The sequence below is a fragment of the Nilaparvata lugens genome, unplaced genomic scaffold (assembly GCF_014356525.2).
Source record: "Nilaparvata lugens isolate BPH unplaced genomic scaffold, ASM1435652v1 scaffold4676, whole genome shotgun sequence".
Classification (NCBI taxonomy): Eukaryota; Metazoa; Arthropoda; class Insecta; order Hemiptera; family Delphacidae; genus Nilaparvata; species Nilaparvata lugens.
In genome coordinates, this window is record NW_024090751.1 from 8,490 (window position 1) to 26,255 (window position 17,766).

The window sequence follows — 17,766 nt, forward strand, 5'->3', positions numbered from 1 at the left end:
AAAATCGTTAGAGCCATTTTCGAGAAAAACGTGAAAAACATGGTTTTTTAGTAATTATCAGCCATTTTTTCCGCCATCTTGAATTGAATTTTATTGAATTTCTTATTGTCGGGTCCTCATGGTATAAGGACCTTAAGTTTAAAATTTCAAGTCGATCGGTTAATTAGGAATGGAGTTATCGTGTTCACAGACATACACACACACACACACACATACACACACACACGGACCAATACCCAAAAATCATGTTTTTGGACTCAGGGGACCTTGAAACGTATAGAAAACTTGAAATTGGGGTACCTTAATTTTTTTTGGAAAGCAATACTTTCCTTACCTATGGTAGTAGGGCAAGGAAAGTAACAAGGATTTTAAGTAATTTAGTGTTGAATTTTCACGTTTTTTACCATCAAAAACCTTTTTTTGATGTGTAAAGAACTCACAAAATGAATTTCAATGCGATTGACATTGGATTTGTTACTTATAACTGACTTTGAAGCTGCTGGCTCTCGTTGCAGATTTGTGGAAGAGTTTTGTATAGTAGAATGCATGTAATCAGTCATTATCTGTTACTCGGTTTTTTGCGTTTTTTATATTATAATTTTTTGGAGGACCATTGTGAAGGTGTAACCATATTTACACTCACAAAGGTTCCATCATCATCTTTAACATTTACATAATACATTTTTAAGATTCAAGTTGAAGGTTTGGCATTTCTCTTAATGTTTAAATGTTCATATGTTGTGCATTTATGGCGAAACGCGGTAATAAATTATCACGAGATTTGACAGGTATGTTCCTTTTTTAATTGCGCTTCGACGTATAGCCTATTCAAGGTTTTTGGAAATTTTGCATTTCAAGGATAATATAAAAGGAATAAGGAGCCTCCCTTCATAGGCCAATATTAGAGTAAAAATTAATCAGACTATAGAATTATTTATCATAAATCAGCTGACAAGTGATTACACAGATGTGTGGAGAAGCCAGTCTATTACTGTATTTGTATAAGGTCTATAGTTTCAATCAAAGACATTAAAGAGGTATGCATCTTTAAGCTGAATTTACACCAAAGTTATTAACAAAATGGTTATAACTTAATCCTTATAGATTCTATTAGATTGAACGGAAGTTGACAAACACATATGTTCATCATGTGTATGATAAGTTATGTTCCATATAATATAATCTAAAAGATTGAGTTATTAACATTTTTTAAATAAATTTGGTCTAATTTTCTTGTGGCTTACCTTGGTTTGATGACTCCAGCAGCAGCAGTAGTAGTGATAATGAGCTGGTTTTATTGTATTCGGTGTCAGCAAGGGACCAGTGGGTACATCCAATCAATAAAAAAAGGAAGACCTATGGCGAATTCCATCATTTAATGCGCGACCTTGAGGCTGACAATGATAGTATACGTTCTATACGATAGTATACATCTAATATACGTTCTGCGCATGCTCGGACCAAAACGTGGCCGGACACGTTTGGAAAGATCGCTCAGAGAGCGAACGGTAGCCACGCGTGGCTAGTATAGCAAGCGTTGCCGTGTGGCCGTGGCTGCTATGTGAATTGCTTCATTTGATTAGCTAGGAAGCGATGTTTTGAAAAGTAGCTAGCGTGCGTCCAGCCACGCACGCCACGTGCTGTGTGGAATGGCCTTAAGGTCTTTGGTTTCAATATTTATTTGTTTTGCAGTCATGGTATTATTATGCGTGCCCATCAGTATCAATATTCTCACATTCGAAAAAACTAATTTAATAGGTGAATAAAAATAAACAAATGAACTGAATAATGCAGGAGAAATTATAATATTTTTGATTCTAAAAAAATAATTTTCATCAGATAGAAAGGTCATCACGGAACTGGATGAATTAAATCATATGTAATACAAATTCAAACGTGAACTGAGTTTGTTAACATTTAAAACAGTTGACATCTGGTACTTGTGGATGAGAATACTGCGTGAGGTCTACTGTTCACAGAACTACTAGTAAGTATAGCATCAGTTGATGAGAAGCAAAATGCACGTGTTCATGGTGCTCAAGTCTGTACTCAGACTTGAGCCAGATTTAATTTTGTTTATTAAGTCCATGTATGTACGCAGCTTCAAACGTTATGTAGTGAGACAATTGAAAATTATTACTTGAAAAATCTAATATTTGTAGTGAAATAATAATAGGGAAGAAAGTCATGGATTGATAAAAAATACTCACTTTGAATTCATGATTTTTAATTAAATGCATAAACACTATCAATGTATCACTGACGATTAACCACATTCAAAATTATGATAAACAGATAATATCAAAATAGCTACTAGCGCTTCTGTGTGATACTCTATCAATCTACCTCCTAGCATTGAATCTCAAAAAATATGTTTATTCATTAAGCAGATTCGGCTTCTAGTTTTTGAGGCGACGGGTTATCACTGGCCAGATCGGGTCTGGCTCTCAGCCCTTTGTAGATGTTTCCCTTCAGGTCGATGCAGAAGTTGAAGTCAACTCTCTCGTTCAGAGCCTTCTCAATCGCTTCGTCGATGTTCTCTCTGGTGATGAACGTCTTTGACAGCTCCTGGAACATAATTGAATGGTATGTTTTAATGGAGAGTGTTACGAGATGAAAGAACCAAATTGAATACAAGATTCAAGTAGATTTATTGTAGAAGAGGCTAAACATCAACAAATCACATGAAGTACTAGATTATACAAGTAATATTGACATATACATATACTAAATTGATACAAGTGAAGTATCAAGTGAATTCCTCACAAAATGCACGAGTTAATCCAAGTTGATCGTCCTCCTTGACCGTTTTCACTAACAACGATTTTGCGACTACATACCACCCAGAATGTCCTCAGATTGGCCGATTGTTGGTACGCCAATCCAATCAGCCAATGGTCATTTTCACAGTTACGGTACCGATTTCTCGACGGCACGACACGACAGGAAGCTCTCTGATTGTCTGATTTTCAATTCGTTAACCTGAACAGGATGCCATCCGATTGGCGGGTTCTCAATACATCAACCTAACCAGCCATTCGGAGAACGCTTTCCTTCTGTCGAGTCGTTCCGTGTCGTCGAGGAATCGGTGTGAAAACGGACATCAAGAAGAAAGAAATTCTACTGTTGTGTCATAGCTAAATCGTTGTGTATGCTGTGTATAAATGATGATATCAAGTACTAATGGATGAATCAATAATTAATGGAAACAAATCTTCCAATAACACTTTAGAAGTTGAATTTTACTTAGTTGACCGAGCGAAGTGAGGTCTAAGATTCAAGTAGACGGTTTGGCATTTTTCTTAATGTTCAAATGTTTGGATGTTTAAATGTTTGAATGTTTATATGTTGCGCATTTACGGCGAAACGCGTTAATAGATTTTCATGAAATTTGATAGGTATGTTCCTTTTTAAATTGCGCGTCGACGTATATACAAGGTTTTAGGAAATTTTGCATTTCAAGGATAATATAAAAGGAAAAAGGAGCCTCCTTCATACGCCAATATTAGAGTAAAAATCAGACTATAGAATAATTATTCATCATAAATCAGTTGTTTAGTGGACTATAATACTACCCGTTCAGAAACATCGAACATCTTGAACATCTTTAATGTATCTTTCCATCAACGTTAGTAGACAGTTGACTATAATACTACCCGCTCAAAAACATCAAACATCTAGAAAACATCTTGAAAATGTATCTTTCCATCAACGTTGTAGACAGTTGCAGCCAGACCTGATAACAGCGCTCACACTCACATTCCGGGACGACACGACACGGTACGATAGGACAGAACGCTCTATGTTTATTTAGGATTTTTCTAGACATTTTAAATTGATAAATTTTTTGGAGAAAACATAACAACAGGTCAATGTAACTTACTGAGCGCGAAGTCTACTGTTCACAGAACTACTAGTAATATATACATTTCATACTAAATTGATACAAAAAAGTATCAAGTGAATTTCTCACAAACTGCACGAGTTAATCCAAGTTAAACATCCTCCTTGGCCGTTTTTTACTCTCAATGATTTTGCGACTACACAACACCCAGAATGGACTTGAATTGGCTGATAATCGGTACGCCAATACAATCAGCCAATGGCCGTTTTCACAATTACCGATTCCACGGTGACACGACAGGAAGCTCTCCGATTGTCTGATTCTTAATTCGTCAACCTAGACAGGATGCCCTCCGATTGGCTGATTCTCAATACGTCTACCTAACCAGCCAATATCTTCCTGTCTTGTCGAGTCGTGCCGTGTCGTCGAGGAATCGGTGTGAAAACGGACATCAAGAAGAAAGACATTCTACTGTTGTGTCATAGCAAAATCGTTATGTATGCTGTGTATAAATGATTACATTATAAGTACTAATGGATGAATTAAGAGTTGAATTGGAGAGTTTCTCAGGTCTGCAGCAACTCGTCCATGAGTACAGGGAAGCTTCCCTTGCATGAGAGTATTTTTGTCAGAAGAACAAAATTTGTATAATATTCATTCAATTAATAATTAATGGAAACAAATCTTTCAATAACACATGACAAGTTAAATTTTACTTAGTAAAACTTAATAGCTTCAAACATGTATCAGAAGTTGTTAATACAACTGCTAGAGATGGTTCAGTCACAAGAAAAAGGTTGAAATTGCAGCAACGTAATGGCAGCTGACCTTTTTCTTGTTACTGAATCATCTATAGATAGGTGTGGAACCACATGTAACATCGAATATTTGATTAATTTGTATTAAATTACATGAGTTTGGGGAGGCTTTGACCCACAGAAGGATCGATTCAACTGGAGGCTTTTTGTTGGTGGAACTAAAGATCAACTACGATATAGATGGCCCTGGGAGGAAGGGTCAAAAAATAGCGGACCAGCGAAGGTAAAGCATATCAGAGAAGTTAGCTGAGAGTGTTAAGAAGTAAAGTTACATGCTTTACTAACATTTTAGTCAATGTCTCCGCTTCTTTCTATCTTCCTCCTACCGTTATCTTCCTTCTATCTTCTACCCTAACTTCGCCGCTCCACAGTCTTCTAACATGAATACATATTTACTTCTCAACACTCTCAGCTATCTTCTCTGATATCCTTTACTTTGTTAAAACCTTGTTAACGTCTCCGATATCCTTTACCTTGTTAAAGCCTGCTCCACCATGTTAAAACCGTAAGTTAGGGTAAGTTTAAATGTCTATCACACCTTTATTATTTATTTCATGAATATGATCCTTTTGTCTCTTTTCTGTTTAGGGCTACTTGTAATGGTGTCGTCTGATGAGCGATCCATTGTTCAGAATAACAATAGGGATAGGCCTAGGCAGACCGCTAAGAAAGGGAGGACTTGGGTGTCATTAATCATCAGGAACTGTGACAGAGGAAGGCTAGAATGGATAGTGTTGTGTTTATACTCACAATACGATATATTGATGATAATGATTGAATCAGAAATTCAGAACTCACCACCTTCCATAAAAACGAATCATTTGTTGTTAAATAATAATTTTATCCAATGAACTGTTACCAATTTTACAAACTGTTCTCAAAAGTCTGTGCAACTGACTAACATTTTACTTGTGATATTTGAAAAAAATCGATTTGGGATGGTAAAAAAACTCCTGTGCAAAGGCGAAAAATAAACTTTCTACTGGTGATATTTTCAAAGTTTTCGATTTTTATATCATCAAGCTATCAAAATGAAAAAGTTTTCTTAGGAAAACATTTTTTTCCGATCATTACTTTTTGAGATATGAGCGCCTAAAGTTTAAATTTTTGGAATAGAACCCATTTCAAATTCGGTAAGAGATAAATCCATTAGAGATTTAGAGGATAAATTATTCATAGTATTCGCTTTTATATACTGTACTAACTAAAACGATTGTAGATTTGCATAAAAATAAAATTTGCGATTACTTGTGAATGTAGATTGCTTTAGATGTGAAGTTGATCTTAAATCTTCTTGATATCTGTGAGATACTATAATACCTTATATCTATTTGCAGTATTGTTACTCATTCACTTGAAGAAATGCAGATGATTGATAGAACTTGTTGAAATTGTGAATTTTTATATATGAATATATTATAGGCTATAACGAAGATGAATTTGAACTGTTCGAAGCAGAAAGCTATTCGATCTTTGCTTAACAATTATTACTGATTCCTTTTTATGTAAGGTGGTAGGTACTGATTCAATCATCATTAATATAATATCGTATTGCGAGTATACACATACGCTTGTGGCCTGCCTCTGTCACTCACCCTGATGATTAATGACACCCAAGACCTCCCATTCAGCGTCTGCGATAGCGTCTACCTATCCTCATTGTTATTCTGAACAATGGATCGCTCAGCGGACTGCTAATCCCCAAAATCGCTCATCGGACGTTACCACTTGTAATATGGAAATACAAATTTCTGTGGTACTGAGATTCGTATTTCTATTTTTATAATCCATTTGTATTTGATCATAAATAGATAACAGTTTACCTTCTCCCTGCGCACAGCCACCTCGATGCCCCTGATCTTCTCCATTCTGGCGCGCTCTCTCTCAGCAATGTCGGCCGCTATTTTCTGTCTGCGTTCCTCGGCCTCCCTTGCGAGTCTGGCCTCCCTCGACCTTGCCACAGACGCATTCCACTCGTCGTTAATCTAAATCAATCAATCGATTTTATTTCAAACAATATACATGATATAGTATAATAAGAATTAATGTGAACTATTTAATGGAAATTAAATTTACCACCTGCAAAGTATAACTTTGATTAATCAAACAGTAAATCAAATAAGTTCTCTTTCAAAGCATATAATGATTTGACACTCGTAGTTCACCTATAAATCTCTATCAATCAAATCAAATCATTTCATCCACAATCATTCTACTTTATCAATCAATCATTTTAGGCACAAAGCATAGCATATAATATATTGACACAAGAGAAATTTCAGTACGATATTCACATCTATAGATATCACTTCATTAATGTATGACTATAGTGAGGTCCACGTTATAATGGCAGTGTTTGTCTAGTAATGGTATTTCTATCCTTGTCTATCACTCAATAAAGCGGTTAGTGCTATCTCTTTCTCGCTTTGCTCTGTTGCCAGATCATCTTTTAGAAATGTAGAATTAGTAATTAATTAACAAAATACTTCATCTTGATTATGAAAATTCATTATGCAATTATTGAATAATATAATTTATAGCTTAATAAAATATAACTGATTATTTTAAACGAGAATGAACAGTTAGTATTACTTCAATAAACCTGTATCAGCTACAGTCTATAGAAGGCATTAATAAGACTGAGGATTGGCAAAGTTTTTCTCCTATCTTTCTCCACTGCCATTATATTGTGGACGTCACTATAGTATCTTTTTTTCTGTTTTCAAGACATAAATAGTTTAAAAATGATTCAATATTCAAATACCGATTATTGATTATCAAGAAATGAATTCATTTTCAAAGCTAGTTGTGTTTTAAAAACAGAATGAAGGGACTATTTTAGCAAATATTTGGTAGCAATTTTTAAGTATACGTTATATTGTTCACATTTGATTTAAAAGTGTATGCGGTACTACATGGAGTTGAGGTCATTACACACCCAGCTAAGTTTAGCTAGAAATACGTCTTTGGAAGACTTGGCCGTTCTATCTCCCAATATTGGAAGCAAATTAAAAGCTACCCTACGCTGGTGTGAACGGGACGTTTGGGTGTCATCCAGTCGCCTAGTAGACCTCTGTCTGGATGTCACCTCTAAAGCCGGTTCTTGAGGTGACATGCTGACGTTGACAACTTGTAAACTCTCTAAGGAGGTACCATGCAAATAAATAAATAAATGCTTTATTCAACCAATAAAAATAAATAAATTACATTACAATCACATTCAAGAACACAAACACATTTCACAATCATTAAACATTCAATAATGAAATAATAAATAAACAGAACCCTATGTGTAGATAAAATAAATAAAATAATACAATAAAAAATAAAAAATAAATAAAATAGGATATGATAATGAATGATAATAACAATGAAAGGTAAGTGCCCTTGAAGAAATATTAATGGTTCATCCCTCTTTAAGCATAATGCTTGTGCTGAGGGTTGAGTCGCTTAACATAATAATTTTATCTTGGACTACAGTACAATAAACCAGAACACATTCAAACAAACGGGAATATCATTCAACTAAACAAAAAACTAACTACAACAAAATAAACTAAAAAATCCTCCAACAAAACTAAAATAAACTGAATCAATTGTGTAATACATTTACACTATTTGTTATGAATATTTTTAACATTTGTACCAATATTTAAAAAAAAAACGAAACAAGAAAAATAATGTTTTAATCAACAAAGAACTCTTTTAACAAAACTAAATTTACAATCTATTTTGATATAAACAAAATCATACCTATCCATATCTAATCTAATCTTATAGAAGAAAATAAATAGATGGGATGATTAGGTCACGCGAGCGATCAAGGAGACGCTCAGTCGTGCAAGGCAACGACAGGATATCACCTGCGATTTTAGAAGATGGCATGCAGACGCGATGACCAGGTTACGGTAGCGATATATTTCCATGAGGAGATGAACTGTCAACTGTGGACATAATGCCGAGGTCAGAAGTAGATGCACCCAGCAACGTACCCCGACGACGTATTTCTAGCTAAACGTAGCTCTGGATGTGTAGGTCTAATGCTAGCTCAGTAAGATGGCACAGCGTGCAATGTGATCAGTGCCCAATGAAGGCCAGCCTTGGCAAACCAGTCATACTCACACTGGCGCATTAGCCTTCATTCGGCCAACATGTGGATGCGGCATCAATCTTTCATAATTAACATTTATTTCATGATTAAGTATGTACATACTTGAGAACAAACTGATTAAGTATTAAGATACTTGATCAGTGAGTATTTAGATATAAGATAGATTATCTATCTCGATGCTTAGAGGAATCAAGATAGATACCTAGATTCTAGAGAGATGCTAGAATCTAGCATCTAGAAGACTCATCTAGATAAATCTTCTAGATTCCTCTAGATGATTCTAGAGGGATTTTGTAGGCTATGATTATACAAAATAAATAAAACCAATAAGCTGGTGCATTCAATTGCTTATAACTGATAACAGCGATATACAATAAGAGCTTACCTGCATGCATTCCACATATTTAAGCTCCTCCTGACGTAGACGTTCAGCTATGACCTCGGGTCCTGTTTCCTGAGCTTTTTGCTTTTCAGCCAAGTACAAACTGGAAGGAAACAGACCGATTTAATGATGCCAGTAAATCATAAGTGATTTTATTCACTTCTGAGCAAAGCGGAAATGAAATCAGAGAAACAATAATTGACTAAATAGTCAATAGTCAAAATTCTTTATTACATATTCTTCAAGAATAGCAATTGTTGTCAAGAATAAAAAATATATATATACATATAAATAATTATAATATATTTGAATTGTTTGTATTTAAACTTATATTTTTTCACTGCCAGTATTTGTCTCATGTTTCAAGAAATTCACATTGTTCGTACATGGGCCTTCCTTTGAGAAACTCACTAAGTCTTTTTTTCAATGTCACACATTCCAGCCTCTTTATCTTCTTCGGTAGGTGATTCCACAGTTTTCTGCCCACGTATGAAGGTTTCTCTTCAAAGATTGCAGTTCTGTGCCTTGGGAGTACATAGTTGTCTGCCTGCCGAGTAACGTATTATGAACATCTGTGCCTCTCTGGAGATTTAGTCGGCTAACATGGGTGATGACTTCCATGATGTAGATGTTGGTCACCGTCATTATGTCCAGATGACGGAAGGCATCTCGACATGTCTCTCTTTGTTTGAGACTTGCCAGCACTCTTATAGCCCTCTTTAGATTGCCCGCAGACGATCCCCGCCACACAAAAAGCCCATATCTCAGGTGGGACTCTACCAGGGCATGGTAAGCTCCTTTGCCGCTTCCAGTGTTGCAATACACTTCACTCTTCTCACCATATAGGTTCCTGAGCCTAGTTTCTTGCAGACTGTGCGTTCCATGATAGGCCCCTGTCTATTGTAATGCCCAAAAATTCAACCTTGCCCTTATCTATACTGCATGAGTTTGTTAATTGGACCCCTCTTTTACTGAAATTAACTTCAATTGTTTTTACTATATCAGTATTTTTACTATATAAATACTAGATCAGATGACAGAACCATATGCAGAAGACTAGGATGTACAAGTGTAAATAGCTTACAAGATAATAATTATGTTATTGAAGTTGACTTACTGAAGAGCTTTCATCTGTGTTCTATAGTTGTTGAACCAAGTGAGTAGTTCGGCAGTTTGTTCTTCAGGATACTCCTTTCTGGCAGGGATCCTGTACATTTTGGTTTTTGCAACAGGAAGCCATCTAGGTTTATGTCTACTCCATCTAACACATTGATAACAAACTAGATTATTGTTAGTATTCAATATACTAGAGACTATAGGTGTTTGTGATAAAACGTTGCACGGTGAAATCTTCATTTGCCTGACAAAATTCATTGTATCCACTTATTTTTAAAAACCAGTATTAATGAAGATATTTGAGACAGTTGAGAGTAAAGTAATAAACCGATAGTCACTGAATAATCAAGAAAACTCTTGAAGTTTAATAAAGAATTCTGAAGGAATTAATTGATAACCTAACCTCAAACATTCACATTTTGCAATTTGACTATTGACTATCGATAACATATTGCTCTCGATATCATCAAACAATACTGATATCGATATCCACCTTTCGATAGTTCGATATCCTATTTTTGGAATTCTGGCATAACCTAAAATTATTATTATGTTGCATTTGGTTGGTTAGTGGTTGAGAATTTTACGTTTCAAAGGTAATATTATCAAATATTTCATTTCTATTCTTCGTAAATTCTCTAGCAAATCTTCCTAGTCTTTAATTGGTTCAGTAGTAGAAAGTATTGAATAAATAATAACAATTTCGCTTTTATGTTTAGTTCATGCCGATTCGGTATGGTGCCCAATTAAAAATATTTATGAAATAAAGTAAGTTATATCAATATAATGTCAAAAACTATCAAGTGTCTCATTTGATGAAGACCAACTACAGTTTGAGACGTATATTTTGAATATACTTTTATTGGTACCGTATCTATTTAGGCTAGGTAGGTACTCAATATTATTTTACTACTTCCTCTTTATGAGGTCCAAAGATTTTGTGTTTTATTAATTTATGTCAGTTCTTGTTTTAATCTTGAGGTTGAATTTTAGCATTAGATTACGAAAGGATTATATATTTGACTACCGGCTTCTATGTTGTCATTACTACAGGACTAGTCGAGGCTTTTTCAGAAATTTCAGTGAGTGCAGTAGACTATGTTTCTGTTAATGAATATAAATTAAAAATAATAAAATATAAATAAAAACAACTTACTTATTTGTTAATTGAGTCATCTTCTTAGAACAGTAATTCATTAATCTCCATCCATGACCAGCACTTGTTGGATAGGTTGCGTCAAAAAATGTAAAACTAAAAACTAAGATCAATATGGGAGGTAAGTCATAAATCTCAGAAAACATTTTTATTGCCTCTTCATCCAGGGAGTAGAAGTGCCAGATTCACAAGTCTCTCCCGAAGTACCCTCTCAAAGACCTCCTGTTCGGAAATAGAAGGGCAAAGGAAATGAAGTACTTGAGTGCTCAGAAACGAGAGCTATTATGCGATCGAGTCTGGCATAAGGCAAATTGATATCATTCCTCCTTACTTGATACTTGAGGTCGTTGCCAATGACTGGGGTTTCCAGATAGGCAGTGTCGAAAATCTCAATAGAATACCCTATCATGATCATTCACGCTGTGAAGGTGCTTGACTTCCCAAAAAGAGGTTCACTGTAAAAATCCTGCAGTAAGTAAAGTGTCTTTTCCAGGAGTTTATTTTTTCAATGTAGCATGGAACCAAACGTCCCGTGTTTCCTGAATTTGTCTAGGAAGGGTGTTAAAAACTCTTATTGCCTGCGAAGGAAAGCTATTGTAGATCCCCGCCAGTCGGCTCCGGGGCACCTCCAGTCTAGTTGCATGACGCATATTGTGGCTGTGTATATCATACCTTTTTTGTAACTGCTCCCGGTTCTTCTTGATGTACATCAGCGAGCACAACACATATTGACTGTACACCGTGAGTATCCCAAGATCCCTAAATAGTGGCCTGCAGTGATCCCTGAAGCTGGAAAATGTCGCTATCCTCAGAGCCTTCTTTTGCAGTAGCAGCACATCGTGGAGCAATCCATAGATGATATGGCTGTGAAACAACGAATGGCCATGACAAGACTTCTCTGATCCACCACACATCTCAGCTTACGAAGGAGGTACAGAACCCTGGACAATTTCCTGCAAACTTGATTCATATGATGATTCCAGCTCAATCGCTCATCCAACCAGAATCTTAACAGTTTTACTGGATCTGATACAACTGGTTGTCTCTTCAATGAGCAAACCAAGATGTTTGTTTTCTCCTTATTTAGTTTGCACTTGTTGGCTAGAAACCACAGCTTTGCTACTTCTATGAGTCTGGCGGACTCCTCCTTTGCCTGTTGTGGCTGTGTACATGTCCTCGTTGCAGAAAAGTAAGTTGGCCTCTTCTCAACAGTGACAGCAAACTAAACAGATACTGACTATTGACCGTCATAATTTTTTTTTTCTACTAAAGATTGGCGCACATTGTTCTAGCCGATGAGACGAGGTGATGATCCGGAGAACCTTCTTTTGTAGGAGCAGGATCTTTCTGCAGCCGCCTGCATAACCCCAAAACACAATGTCATAATTAATAAGGCTGTGGAAGATGCCATGGTATGTCGTAACCAGGTACTCCAAAGAAACATGCCCTCTCAGCTTGTGAATCAGATATGTGACCCTTGACAGTATTTTGCAGATCATGTCAATATGCTGCTTCCATGTCAATGTGGCATTCATCATAAATCCAAACACCCTCACATTGCGATCCCCGTAAATTGGTAGGTTCTGCCTCAGAGTGAAGAGTAGATTTTGATCCTTCCTCTCGTTCAGTGCAAGTTTGTTCACCCAGAACCAATCACTAACAACCTCCAACAGTTGGGAAGACCAGTGTATTGCCACATCCACATCTCTATCACTGGCAACTAGGGTTGTGTCATCTGCAAATAGAAGAGCCTGTGTATTGCCACATTCACATCTCCATCCCTGGCAAATAGGGTTGTGTCATCTGCAAATAGGAGAGCACTTCCATCCAGCCTGAGGTCTTTGATGAAGAGAGGCCAGGCCACTGAGGAAAAGGAGGGTCCCAGGATAGAACCCTGAGGCACGCCTCAGCACACATTACGAGCACCCGACACCACCACCAATTCTCCTTATTCCTTATTCTTTTTTCTTCATCAATGACCAGTGAACTAGAAAGATGGCGTCATGAAATTACTTCTAAAATGGCAGGTCAGGCTATGTTGTCCTTGTGTGCATCGAAATATTCACGCATGTTGTTGAATTGACACCACCTGTCTACGTTGAGCCAGATAAATCTCTCCAACAATATATAAAGAGAAACACAGTCAAAGGCTTTGGTCAGGTTGCACAGGGTTACCGCCACTGAGTGTTTATCCTCTATTGCTGACAGCATAAACTCCACCAAGCTACGAACAGCAACTGTGGTAGAATGCCCTCTTCGGAATCCGAACTGATGAGGTGATAACAGTGAGTTCTTTTCAAAATAGGCACTGAGTTGTGTGTAAAACTGTAAAGAACAGCTTCAAAGATTTTGCCGAACACAGGGATTAAGGTCTGAAGTTTCCCACTTTCTCAGGATCACCATTCTTGAAGTCAGGATTTATTTATTTAGCGTATGGCAGATACACAACAAATATATAGCTCATGAGTCTCAAATTCCTAGATATACTCTGTCTATTATATTTCCAATTTCTTTGAAGACAGGAATTTTCAAGAAGTCTGAGCAAGTCAGGGAAGACTCCACATTTAAGCAGCTGTATACTGCTTTATCATATCAGCCATCAGTAACATATTATAATTCAAGATTTGAAATGAAACATTTATCACAGTTCAGATCAACTGGAAATATTTTAAGTAAGTAAAGTAACTCCACTTTTTCACCAGGGACTTCAAATTTCCCTTTCTTTGATGGAAACTACAATGAATTCTATAAGTTGAAGATTGTTAATAACTAAAACACTGATGATTAAAAAATTGATAATTGGTTGGATGCCTCCTCCTGTCTTTGCCGTTGCCGTTTTTATGATGATTCTATCAAAATGAACTGTGTTCTCTTTTTCGCTCTTTCTCTCGCACAATTAGCTTACATGCTTTCTGGCTTCTTTGAAATCTGGTGGCACCTTACTCCATAAGAGCAATGCTGCAATGCTTCCTCTTGGCGATAAATTCGATATTATAATAATTTTCAACTTGATCCAATTTTTCCAACTCGATATGAACTATGCACTTGTTTGATAGTGCACTTGTCTTGCTGTGTCGAATGAATAAATATCTTATCTCCCTGCAATTTCCATTTTCACAGAGTATAGTAGTCAAACTGGAGAGATCTGGAGTGGCTTTCAAGACAATGATACCTCGCCTGATAATAATAATACTGATGGTGACGCCCACATGAGCTCTTAGACTTGTGCGTGGGTGATGAGTTAGAGGGATAATGATGAGAGATGACGATTACTTTTTAGGTAGTCGCGACCGACGTCTCATCGTCTCCTCCGAAAGACGAGGTGGCCGTATCTATGTGATTGTGCTGTGGTCAAAATTTTGCCCTGGTCAAACTCCTCTTAATTATTAGACCGGCGCTTAATCACTTAGGCTCAACTCACAATTACGCGACTCAGGCCGAGAAGAGACTCGACTCTAGTCGCGAGCATGTGTTTCCAAATGGTGACTCTCAGACCAGTCGATTCTAGTCTCCATTTGAAAACACATGCTCTCGACTAGAGTCGAGTCTCTTCTCGACCTGAGTCGCGTAAGTGTGAGTTGAGTCTTACTCCAACGAGCCACCCAAATCAGTCGAGACCTCTCCTTAAAGAAACAAAAAATCCAAACCAAGGAAGGATATTCTATGAGATTTATTACATTGCTTATTCATTATAATTAAACTGGTTTAATTATAATTAAACCTATTTAAGTATAATCAATTCTATGAGATTTATTACATTGCTTATTCATTATAATTAAACTGGTAATTTTGATTGTTTTCACAGATGAGATTGACTGAAATCTGCTACAAGCACAATTTGTATCGACAGCTAACCGCAACATGGCGGGTTCAGAGCAAGAGACGAAAAATCCTCGATGTGGGTCTCAAAAGTCGACTGGAGAAGAACAACATGGTAATATATGATGCCATGGATATAGCTGCTATTCCTGAACCTCATATAGATGAGTAAGTGCTTGGTACTTTTTTATTGATTAAATTAAGTTATTTTGACAAAAATACATATTTGAAGGCACCAGGGATTCAAACCATTAACTTATTGCTCTCATAACGCACATTAACAAAATTCAAAAACACACAATAGCACATTGACAAAACAATTTCAAAGTAAAATTTATGAAGAAAAATCATGAAGATAAACTTTACAAATATGAATAAACATGTCATTCTATTTGCTAGGCAATTTAAGCTCTCACTCCAGTGACCGTGACTGATGAACAGTGCAAGGTAAGACGATTTGGCAAGGCAGGAAGCTCTCCAATTGGATGATTGGGTTGAAGTTCGGGAATCGGCTGATAATCAGCCAATCGGAGAGCTTCCTGCCCTGCCGACTCATCTGATAACCCCTGAAAAATCACTTCGTGTGGGTTGTCCCCAATTCTATCACAGGTACGACTTGCATTTCTCATAAAATATCAAAAGTTACTCAAGTTACGAATACATTAGTTTACGTTACTAAAACTAAACATTATTTTGGCATTGTGCATTTTGAATAATCGATTTCTATAAAGTATTACTTGTTCTTTTTCAACAGAATTCAAACGTTACAAGTCACACCAATCCCGAGCCAGATACTAAACAAGTGGAAGCCAGTCAACCAATCAGAAAACGTCTACTAGCCTTCAGAGACAACAATGTTCTACTGGAAGGGATGGATCAAGCCAAACGCCTTACCAACACCATTGAGCCTGAGCCGAACGTATTGCCTCAACAGTTGACCTCTTTGATTGATGCGGTGAAGCTGACTGAACAAGATGATTTAGCCAAGAGGTATTTGACAGCTTCAACCATTTGCTGATAACTTTTCTTTAATCCTCAAATTCAATAGTTGGATTGTATCTGTATAATAATATTACAGTTAAAATATTTATTATTATTATTATTATTATTATATTATTATTATTATTATATTATTATTATTATTATTATTATTATTATTATTATTATTAGCCGTCAAGCTCCCAGATGGAAGACGCTGAGCAAAATTTGGTTCATTTTTTGTTTTTCTTGTTCTTTTTATCAATCCACCAGTTTTTCATTTTCAGTGAGAACTCCGCTTTCCTTGCTTCACTCCATTTTGTTCCCACTCTTGGCACAGTCATCTCTAGTTTAACTTCCCATTTTTCAACCTTTTCTCTGAAACTGTTCCTGTTGTATATTTCATCATTGTTAATGTTAGCAAGTATTAAGTCCTTCATTACTGTAATATCTAATATTTTATTTGTAGCCTATAGTGCTTTGATAAAACTGGAAACGAATTATTCTAATTTCATTTTAATTTTCAAATCAAAAACAACCACAATATAAATTTTCAATTGTCATTTAAAAAAGTGACACATTTACATATTATTGAAAAAATTGATTATAATATTTTATTTTTTCAACCTTCATGATGATTTTATAAATTATTATTTCTGATCATCATTTTCACTTCAATAAATTCTTTTTCACAGTAATCGCTTTCAAATGTTACCTTTTTTCACTCAATTTTCTACTTTTTTTATTTTTGAAAAAAATATATTCTTCCTATTCTCTTATCATGAATCAAACATCAATTCAATTCAATTTTTCTTCCGTCTGTGACCAGTGTATATACTGTCGATTATTAAACACAAAAGTTAAATATTTACAATTATCTCAAGATGGCCATCTAAGAGATTGACAAAGTTTACAATCTCCTCCTCATTCAACGAATAAAGAGAAAGGTAATCAGTTTCTCTAGGAGCATTTTATTGAACACTTTGTCATCCAACCGTCGCACCTCACTACCTCCATAACAAAGCCGTGTGCATTCGTATGACGTCAGCACAGGTAGGGCTCCTACACCAATAAAATTAGTTGATTTCAGCTGATCTATATCAGCTAGTGTTTTTATTGGTGTAGGAGCCCTACCTGTGCTGACGTCACACGAATGCACTAGGCTTTATTTACGGAGGTAGTGCTCACCTGCAGTGGAAGTCTATTGAAAATGTTCAATGCGCGCATTGGATAGCAGGTGTGCTGCTTAGCCAATCTAGAGTAGGGAAAGTCAATGTTGTCTCTCCTCTAGTTTAGTAGTTGTGGATATGGCCTCTTGCTTGATCGTTGACAGCTCGATAAATCGATAATTTATTTATAAATTGTTATTCAGGTGCATATTATCGTCGATCGCTTTCGAATGTGAGCAAGTGAAACTGCCAATCAGGAAGAAACTAAGAAGCGCATGTGGGTGTTTCCGCGTGACTATGGAATTAGTCAACCAAGGCGCAGGTCTGTTTTCTATAGTTAGATTCACTTTAAAATGTCAGCATTGGTTGTGAT

The 17,766-nt window shown here is 36.2% G+C and overlaps 2 protein-coding genes across 3 annotated transcripts; one reads left to right on the plus strand and one right to left on the minus strand.

The window, feature by feature from the left end:
- Positions 1-721: 721 nt before the first annotated feature.
- LOC120348943 (39S ribosomal protein L37, mitochondrial-like) lies at positions 722-17,715 on the plus strand (the record flags this gene model as incomplete). Of its 2 annotated transcripts, none has more annotated exon segments than XM_039444446.1 (4): positions 722-788; positions 15,233-15,414; positions 16,001-16,236; positions 17,597-17,715. In XM_039444446.1, a coding segment is annotated over 1 exon segment (47 nt), but the record flags the coding sequence as incomplete, so codon positions are not given.
- Positions 2,211-10,744, minus strand: LOC120348944 (probable 28S ribosomal protein S26, mitochondrial). The gene is made up of 4 exons (XM_039444447.1): positions 10,273-10,744; positions 9,159-9,258; positions 6,486-6,647; positions 2,211-2,568 (listed from the first exon to the last, which is right to left on the minus strand). Exons 1-4 carry the CDS (start codon positions 10,527-10,529, stop codon positions 2,383-2,385), a joined length of 705 nt encoding a protein of 234 aa, XP_039300381.1. The 5' UTR covers positions 10,530-10,744; the 3' UTR covers positions 2,211-2,382.
- Positions 17,716-17,766: the final 51 nt, after the last annotated feature.

Bases quoted from the DNA above. Each gene is read 5' to 3' on its own strand.
- LOC120348944 (XM_039444447.1), bottom strand. From the start codon at position 10,529: ATGAATTTTGTCAGGCAAATGAAGATTTCACCGTGCAACGTTTTATCA. The intron at 6,648-9,158 runs GTAAGCTCTTAT...TGATTGATTTAG, and splicing joins AATATGTGGAATGCATGCAG to ATTAACGACGAGTGGAATGC. The intron at 2,569-6,485 runs GTAAACTGTTAT...ATTATGTTCCAG, and splicing joins TGGCTGTGCGCAGGGAGAAG to GAGCTGTCAAAGACGTTCAT.